Source organism: Sinocyclocheilus rhinocerous, unplaced genomic scaffold (genome assembly GCF_001515625.1).
Source record: "Sinocyclocheilus rhinocerous isolate Xijiao unplaced genomic scaffold, SAMN03320098_v1.1 scaffold1131, whole genome shotgun sequence".
Lineage (NCBI taxonomy): Eukaryota > Metazoa > Chordata > Actinopteri > Cypriniformes > Cyprinidae > Sinocyclocheilus > Sinocyclocheilus rhinocerous.
In genome coordinates, this window is record NW_015638568.1 from 317,706 (window position 1) to 327,060 (window position 9,355).

At 37.0% G+C, this 9,355-nt stretch overlaps 1 protein-coding gene across 1 annotated transcript in view; it reads left to right on the top strand.

Annotated features, from left to right (window-relative positions):
• The window catches only part of LOC107749822 (dysferlin-like), a 99,565-nt gene that overhangs the window by 5,317 nt on the left and 84,893 nt on the right, over positions 1-9,355 (top strand). Inside the window, exons 2-16 of the mRNA XM_016565011.1 lie at positions 1,258-1,313; positions 1,708-1,799; positions 3,515-3,620; positions 5,131-5,245; positions 5,425-5,639; positions 6,539-6,667; positions 6,773-6,835; positions 6,934-6,984; positions 7,174-7,204; positions 7,422-7,537; positions 7,634-7,760; positions 7,832-7,935; positions 8,021-8,089; positions 8,170-8,213; positions 8,332-8,414. Of these exons, the coding sequence (XP_016420497.1) occupies positions 1,258-1,313; positions 1,708-1,799; positions 3,515-3,620; positions 5,131-5,245; positions 5,425-5,639; positions 6,539-6,667; positions 6,773-6,835; positions 6,934-6,984; positions 7,174-7,204; positions 7,422-7,537; positions 7,634-7,760; positions 7,832-7,935; positions 8,021-8,089; positions 8,170-8,213; positions 8,332-8,414 (1,401 nt within the window). The remainder of the gene's footprint in view (positions 1-1,257; positions 1,314-1,707; positions 1,800-3,514; positions 3,621-5,130; positions 5,246-5,424; positions 5,640-6,538; positions 6,668-6,772; positions 6,836-6,933; positions 6,985-7,173; positions 7,205-7,421; positions 7,538-7,633; positions 7,761-7,831; positions 7,936-8,020; positions 8,090-8,169; positions 8,214-8,331; positions 8,415-9,355) is intronic.

Genomic DNA, 9,355 nt, shown 5'->3' on the forward strand with positions numbered 1-9,355 from the left:
CAACGAAACACACAGCGTCTTCACAACATGGCGGTGGCGGTGGCAGCAGCAACAATAAAGTTATGCCTTCTTTCTTTGCGTGAACATTTGGGCGGCGTTATGCAAATCTTCCCACATCGTGACGTAGACATGTGGGGGCGTGTTTGAACGAGGGGTTTAAGGAGGGCGTGGACCAGTCTTAACTTTTATAAAGAATATCTCTTCGGGTTTGAGACTTTAGTCTTTGCAACTTTAGGAATCTTATCTATTCACAAACAGCTTGTAACACTCCAAAGAGAAAGGAAAACTTGAAATCACGTCATATGATCCCTTTAATGCAGCTCAGAGAGGACATGGATGTATTTAACCTGCAGTTACAATTTCATAAATAATGCTTTCTTTTAAACATAAAACGTTGATTAATGATATTTGAAATGATTTAAAACATGAAAACATACTAGGTGGCAGCAAGTCACTGTTAACGAGTGAGATTCAAACGATTCATTCAAACGGCTGATTCACTCAGGAATCAGTCTTTTGATTGTGGTAATGAGTGAGTCACTGAATCATTCGTTCAACCGATTCGTTCACAAAGCTGATTCATTCAATAAGTAAACACTCCTGTGTTGCTCAGAGACGCAAAACATGCAAGTCACTTGATGCTAACTTTATTAAACTTGTATAAAATCAATATTACATTTGTTATCATGCTGATATCTAGAGGAAAAACGGCACTCTTTGTGTGATATAGATTAACTATATTAAATTCTATAAATATAAAAGACATACAGAAGCATTTTTGCCGCCTACAATTTAGAATGCCTTGAATTTTGATGATTCTAAATGCGACTAAAGCCTGGAATAGGCTACACTGCACGATTTTTGCCTCGATTTTAGTCTGGAGAAGTCTGGAGAAGTTGATGCTAAAAGTTGCCGAAAGTCAGAGCCAGTCTGCAGATTTGAGTTGACAGATTCTATAGAAAATCACGTAGCGTATGATGGTCACAGACTCCGATATTTTAGCTTAGACTAAAGAACGCAAAGAACGGACTTGTGTTCTCGTGGAGACTGGTCTTGCCAGGCTAACGTTACCTTGAAAGAACGAACTCGGAAGGACGCCAGAACACAGAACGCATATATATATATATACCACCATTGGTCAATTTAATGCATTGTTGCTGAATAAAAGTATTGATTTGTTTAAAAATAAATTCAAATAAAAATCTTACTAAATCAAACTTTTAAATGTTAGTGTTTTTTCTTTTCTTGTTTCTGTAGGGACAAAAAAGAAGACCAAAGTCATCAAAAATAATGTCAATCCTGTGTGGAATGAGGTTGGTTAATTGCTTCAGTAACACTTTATTTTAAGGACCAATTCTCACTATTAACTAGCTGCTTATTAGCATGCATATTACTAGCATATTGGCTGTTTATTAGTACTTGTAAAGCACATATTACTGCCTTATTATGCATGACCATACTTTAGATCCCTTAATCCAACCCCATACCTAAACTTAACAACCACCTTACTAACTATTAATAAGCAGCAAATTGGGAGTTTATTGAGGGAAAGCTCTCAATTAATAGTGAATGTGTTCCCTATTCTAAAGTGTTACCATTGCTTTTTACAAATATTAATTAACCACTACTGTTACTATAATGAGATTTATAAACGTTTGCCAAGTCATTATTCTGTTCCTTTTCATCATTCCCTTTTCTTTCTCTCAGGGCTTTGAGTGGGACTTAAAGGGTGTTCCTTTAGACTCTGCAGCAGAGCTTCATGTTGTCGTCAAGGACCATGAAAAAATGGGCAGGAATAGGTAAGGTCTCTCTCTTTTACTCTCATTTTCTCTCTATTTCTCTTTCTGTTCATAAGAGTGTACGAATGTGTCCCTCAGAATATTACGCAAAAGCAACTCCTCTGCCAACATGAAACAATTGCTCAACAATTCAGCTGGGAGAGCTGTAGAATTTATGGAATGCACCATTGTTTAAAAGACTACTGGCATTAGTGTGGACCGTGGTAAACATTTGCTGTGCGTTCCCATGTTCTCATTATAACCAGAAGTGGTTCCTTACTGGGCTTTGGCTTTTTGCTTACCTCCATGAAATTAGGCTGATAGAACAAACAAAATCTGGTTTTAGGTAATTTTTATACCTAATTCAAACGAGTTTTTAAAAATTAAAATAGTTTCTAAATTCATTATCACATTAATATTATTATCATGTTAATATTTATATTAAATTACTCAAATACAGCATCCCACTCTGACACATTTACATTTTTAGTTTCTAAGCAATAGAAAGTCATGCATGCTCATATAGTAAGCGTCTACCTACAAGTTTGGGGTAAGATTTTAAAAATGTTTTTAAGGTTTCTTATGCTCATCAAGGCTGCATTTAATTGATAAAAATACAGTAATAACATGAATATTGTGAAATATTATTACAATTTAAAATAAATGATTTCTATTTTAACATGTTTTCAAATGTGATTTATTCCTGTGATGGCAAAGCTGAAATTTCAGCAGACAGAAATCATTCTAATATGCTGATTTGGTGCTCAAGAAATATTTCTTATTATTATCAATGTTGAAAACAGTTGTGCTGCTTAATATGATTGTGGAAACTGTGTGATCCATTTTCATCAGGTTTCTCTGATTAATAGAACATATGGTAGAACAGCATTTATTTGAAATAGAAATCTTTTGTAACATTAGAAATGTGTTCACTATCACTTTTGATCCCTTTAAAGCATCCTTGATAAAAGTATTAATTCCTTCAAAAAAGTCCTACTGACTCCAAACTTTTGAACAGTAGTTTATGTCCCAGCATGCACTGCTTTTACTAGGGTTTCCAGTCTATTGTAGCCTTTAAAACATGGAACCAATAAATGTGTTAATATAAAAATCTTTTCCTCGTTGTGTTTCAAAAAAATGTTGCCACATTTAAGTGTAAGGAAGTATGAATTTCTGTAGTGGACAATTTATTTTACAAAAAACAATATGTTTCAATGCACTACGTCAAAACTTTTACATCAGTACCAATAATCTACATGCCAAAACATTGATCTGTTAGCATTTTTTATTATTTGCGTTTTCTCTGTTTGATACTCGAGTAAACACACGAAATAACAGAGATGAAAATAGAGTCAATGAATGCTATATTAGCATAACACACTTGAATACTGGGTGAAATATTTTCAGTATAATGAAGGAATAAAGTAATAGGAGAGGAGGGAAAGAAAAGGAAGGAAGAGGGGAATGCCCACAGGAAGTGAGTCAGGGTGGTTTACCATGTCTCCTCTTTCCTTTCAAACCTTATCTGAGCCTAAGAATGAAACAGAAGAACAGCAATTTTTAGAAAAGCTGGCCAGACAGTGAAAAATATGTCATTCAGGGTCAGATGCATAGTCATGTGTCACAATTGTTTAGCTTAGTAACTGTATGTCTGTGTTTATTTTTATTTCTTGGCATTAATCCTCATCTTTAAATAGCATGGCAGTTGTTAAATAGCCCTTTGTGAATCTTTACAGGTTTCTGGGGGAGTGTCGGGTAACTCTTCGAGATGTGCTCAACTCTCCCAACCTAGCTGCTACTTTCACTGTGTCCCTGGTGGACACCAAAAGGAACAGCACAGGGGTGCGTTTATCTATTTGTCACTGTTTTCACTGACTTTCAAATTTACTTTCACGCTAACTGACTGAACAATATACAGCTTGGACCTTTACTGTTGGTGGCAACTTCCCACCTTCATGTCTACTACAGTCTGAACATCCCCTATCCGTACAGAAAAGAATATTTTCCATCATAAATTCACGTCATCCCTGTCCCACATGTAATTTAAGAAAGACATTTTGAAGAAATGCTACAAGGCTAGGTCTTACACAACAGAGTGCCACTTCCTGGCATTGTGTGTAAGAGTATATTTGCGTGTAGGTTGATGTTGAGTGATTGAGAGCAAAAAGAAGGAGAGGGAAATGTGGAGTTGGTTTTCTTAGCTCCTTTGCATCCGTGTGCTCTTGAAATAGCTGATTCCGGAAATAATTTCAGGAAAGTACATTATAAGGTATCACCCTGACGCCGGTCTAATCTCAAAAACAACTCCAGCATGCAGCTTTTCTTTCCCACCCTTCCCAAAACAGCAACATCTTCACTCAGAACTTTGATAATAAGTTCAAAATTAATCAAGTATTTCTTTTAAGTAATTTGACATTTAGCAGATACACAAATATAAAACTCTATTAATGAACAAAAAGGGGAAAAGGGGAAAAAACAAGTAGACTTGCAACAGAAAGAAGCAGCATGATTAGGTGCTCAACATCTTCAGAGTTAAATGTGACCCTGGACCACAAAACCAGTCTTAAGTCGCTGGGGTATATTTGTAGCAATAGCCAAAAATACATTGTATGGGTCAAAATTATTGATTTTTCTTTTATGCAAAAAACCATTAGGATAATAAGTAAAGATCATGTTTCATGAAGATATTTTGTAAATTTCCTACTGTAAATATATTAAAACTTAATTTTTGATTAATAATATGCATTGCTAAGAACTTCATTTGGACAACTTTAAAGGTGATTTTCTCAATATTTTGATTTTTTCGCACCCTCAGATTCCAGATTTTCAAATAGTTGTATCTCTGCCAAATATTGTCCTATCATAACAAACCATACATCAATGGAAAGCTTATTTATTCAGCTTTCAGGTGCTGTATAAATCTCAATTTCGAAAAATTGACCCTTATGACTGGTTTTGTGGTCCAGGGTCACAAATAAGGTAAAACTACAAAATAGAGTTTAAATATACAGTAAACAGTATTATTGTGAAGTATTATAATTATATATAATATATTAATATTATATTGTAAAATGTCATTTATTACTGTAATGGCAAAGCTGAATTTTCAGCAGTCTTCAGTGTCACATGACCCTTCAGAAATCATTCTGACATGCTGATTTGCTGCTCAGGAAACATTTCTTCTTATTATCAGTGTTGGAAACAACTGTGCAAATAGCAAATATTTATTTTTGGAATTAGATTTTTGTTGCGGATTTTTACATTGTTGTTGCATCATTGCAAATCTTGTGCTCTTTTCTTCAGTCTTTCTGAGAAATGTCAAACCATCTTCAATCTGTTTTCCCTCTTCCAGGCCACAGTAAACCTGCAGGTTTCCTACATCCCTCCTCCAGGGATGGCTCCCATCTTCCAGCCTCATCCACAGCCAGAGGCCCAGCACACCCCAGTGGAGCTGGACACAGTTACAGGTCAGTCTGCTAACACAGAAAATACAGTAGCTCCCATTCATACACACATGTACTGTGAGATCCCTGTTAAAGGATGCCTAAATTTGATTTCACTAATACGGTATTTGTCAACTGAGGGCTGCATCAATATGATTACTCATTTGTGTGATGTGATTAATCTGACTTGTGTATACATGCAGTTTTCTCATTGGACACTATGGATGAGGAGGACACTGAGAGCATGCTGATGATGGAGGTGGTGGAGGAGACTGAACCGGTTCCAGGGCCTCAGGGTCAGGACACCGGGGCCCCTACAGCACCACCCAAAAAGGCTCCACCGAACTTTAACCATGGCCAGAAAAAGAAATGCCACAGCAACAAATCCCCCCTGTCCCACACACCCCAGGACCTCCAGGTGTGTATGTGTGTGTATATCTATGTTTGTGTGTGTATGAATCTACAGTTTGCTTTGTCGTGCCATATGCCACCTTATTTCCTCAAATAACCTTTTTTTTTGTATATCTCTGTCAGTCAGTCATTATGCTGCAACAAAAATGGCTTGAAAATAAGATGTAATAAGGGGATTAATAGTGGTTAATTATATTTATCTGTATTAAATGTCAAACCCTGTCCACTGGATCAAATGTTCATGCTATATGTCTGCTTTAAAAAATAGGGCCATCTTGTGGCAATACAAAGTAGGTGAAGTAAGTCAAAAATTTATTTTGGCTTCAAACTGGTTTATTTGCTCCAGGCAAGACAATGTATTCTACATGTTAATTAAACAAATGTCTGAGCATTGTTTTCTAGAACAGATCCAAGAATAACAAAAAGTTTAATTTGGATTTGAAGAAAATAAGTTTCCAAATATATTTAAGCCATTGGTTCTCATCTCAGCTGAAAGATTTGTGGAGAAAAATGCTAAATGCTAAATAAATAAATAATAAAATCCAACTAACAAAACAATCTATCGTTAGACAGAAAAATAAATACCTTAATGAGGAAGGAGAAAATGCTTATTTTTTTCTTTTATTTTTGATGTTAAAAGCTGTGCATCTAATCAGACTCTTGGTATAAATTAATTTGTCATTTGGTAGAGGCTTGCTGAATTAGGCAGATTCCAGCATGAAGGTGACATGTCCTTAATGATTTATATTAAGTATAATAATAATAATAATAAGAACAATAATAGTAAAATTTATATAGATGGATAATAGGTGGTTATATCCAAAGATGCTTTAATTTCCTATTTAATAATGTCATCATCAATGACTGTATTTCTAGAAACATGAATTCAGTGTATGTTAAATTTAGGTACGGCTGCGCATCATTGAGGGAAGACAGCTCCCTGGTGTCAACATTAAACCAGTTGTCAAGGTCACAGTTGGAGGACAGACAAAGAGAACACGCATCAGGAAGGGCAATAATCCATTTTTTGATGAGGTAACACATTTTTTTCACCGTTTTGTTACTGGGGGAATACAAACTATGTAAATGAATGTATATGCTCAATAAATTTAATTGTATGCATATATTCTTTACTTTCAGACTTTCTTTCTAAACTTCTTTGAGAAACCTTCAGATCTTTTTGATGAGCCTATATTTATAACCGTAAGTTATATTATTATCATAATTAATGTAGTTGATGCTGTTGTTTTCATTTAACACACACCTTCAGTTGTCTTTATCTTCTCTATGCCCGTTCCAAGGTATTTGACTCCAAGTCACTACGGAAAGACTCTGTCATTGGAGAATTCAAGGTAGATTTGCTCATATTTCTTATTTTTCTTCCCTCTTAATCATTGTCCGCATTTGGTGGTTTCTTCTCATTTCCAATGAGTTCCAGGATTTCTTTATTTTTATTTTCTTTACTGGTCACATGCATGTGTCTGTAATTTCAGACTTTGCTAATAATAGTGCTAATTTTGTTTCATTGTTTTGTCTTTCAGCTGGATGTTGGCACGGTGTATAATGAACACCGTAAGTACCACATAGTCATAATGTGATGTTAATTGCTCTTTTCAAAAGCACTATTTGGATTGTGTCTCAGAACAAACAAAACTCTGGACCTGGACACTGTTTTGAGTCTTAAATATCAGTTTTGAAATTCAATCAAGCTTGTTGCCTCTAAAATTGAAGCTAAAAAGCCCCACAGTGGTTTATATTTAAAATTCTTTTTTTCTATTCCACTGAAAAGGACATGCTATTCTCAGGAAATGGTTGTTGCTGGCAGACCCTGATGATCTTTCTGCAGGGGCCAGAGGTTATTTAAAGGTCAGCATGTTTGTGCTGGCTGCAGGTGATGAACCTCCGGTAAGTGAGAGATAGATTGAGCATGATTTGGCATGTTAACAAATCGAACCTTATTGCATAGTTTTCTCTTTTGAAAACATCAATGCTGTGTGTCAGATGGATAAGAAAGAGGGCCTGGAAGAAAAGGAGGATATAGAGGGGAACCTGTTGAGACCAGCTGGTCTTACCCTGACAGGAGCCACGTTTACTCTCAGAGTGTACAGGGCAGAAGACCTGCCTCAGAGTGAGTATCAAACACGTCGGTGTGTAGATGTGTGTGTTGTCTGTTTCATCTCTTAATCTGCTCTTTTTTAGTGGATGATGCTCTTATGGATGGTGTCAAACAGTTCCTTGGTTTTGAAACTAATCGAAAGAACCTGGTGGATCCATTCGTGGAGGTCAACTTTGCAGGAAAAACGGTACTTCTGTTTTTGTAATTGGTTTAATCATGAGGTATTCATAAGTTGCTGAAGAGGTACTGACATTATATTCTTATATCTCTAGATCAGTAGTAAGATTCTGGAGAAAACTGCTAACCCTCAGTGGAACCAGAGCCTCACTCTACCCATCAGGGTAAAGGACATACACTCACCTCGCAGAGCAACATAACAAGTCCTTCATTAGATCTATTAACAGTCTGTTTTTCACTCCAGTTCCCATCCATGTGTGAAAAGATGAGGATACGGATTTTAGATTGGTGATTTAAAATTCTCTTTCTTGTATTTAAAAAACTAACCACCATATATTAATATGGATTTCTTCATTTCTGACAAAAATGTGTTAGATTACATACCTTCTCATTCTTATTCTCTTAGGGATCGTGCTAGCCACAATGATGTTATTGGCACTACACACTTATGTATTTCCAAAATCTCAGCCCCTGGAGGAGAAATTGAAGGTAGGCTTTGTTTTGTAGTGTACAAATTGTTGGTTTAAGGCTGTTGTTACGTGGTAGTGGCAAATCTAGGGGGCTCCTTGGGTCACTCTCCTGATTTATAGCTTTTGTACTCTCTATACCAGTGCTTCTCAACCTTTTTAATTCCAAGGTTCACAACAATACATTTCAGAATTCTAGAAGTTTTAAAGGGGTGGTTGATTGCGATTTCACTTTTTTAATGTTATTTTGTGTGTAATGTTGCTGTTTGAGCATTAACAATATCTGCAAAGTTGCGGCGTTGAAAGTTCAATGCAAACGAAGATATCGCATTTTAAAATTCTGTCAGTTTAATGCCTACAAAAATGGCTGGTAGGGACTACAATGAGTAACTTCCCGGGTTTGTGACATCACAAACCAGACAAACCCCGCCCCCGGGAACATGCAACAAAGGGGGCGAGGCCATGCTGCGCTGCTTTAGAGAAGAGGAAGAAAACGTCTCGGTTACGTATGTAACCCTCGTTCCCTGAAGGAGGGAACGGAGACGTACGTCGGAACTGACCGACGAATTGGGGATCGCTTTGGGAGACCAATCTACTTCGAGTGTAAGAAAAACGAGCCAATGCACATTGGCATGCGATAATTGCCACAGCTGCTCTGCGCTGCAGCGAGAGTATTTAATGAGCAGTCGGTGCGTCGCATATTTGCTTTTCGCTTCGGAGCCGAACACATGTGCTGTTCCTGCGCGTGTGTTTTCTTTGGAAAGTGGTGGAAGACGAGCTGCTCGTTTAGGAAGGAGCCTCTGCGTGTCTGGTGCGGGTGTGACGGTGCTGACAGTGTTGGTCGCAATCTCACGAGAGAGCAATGCTGTTCCGCTCAGTGTGACTATTTGGATAACGCTGGGAAAGCGTGCCCTAAAAGGGAAGGGGACGCTGGGGACGCTGCGTCCTGTCCGTAGGAAGCAA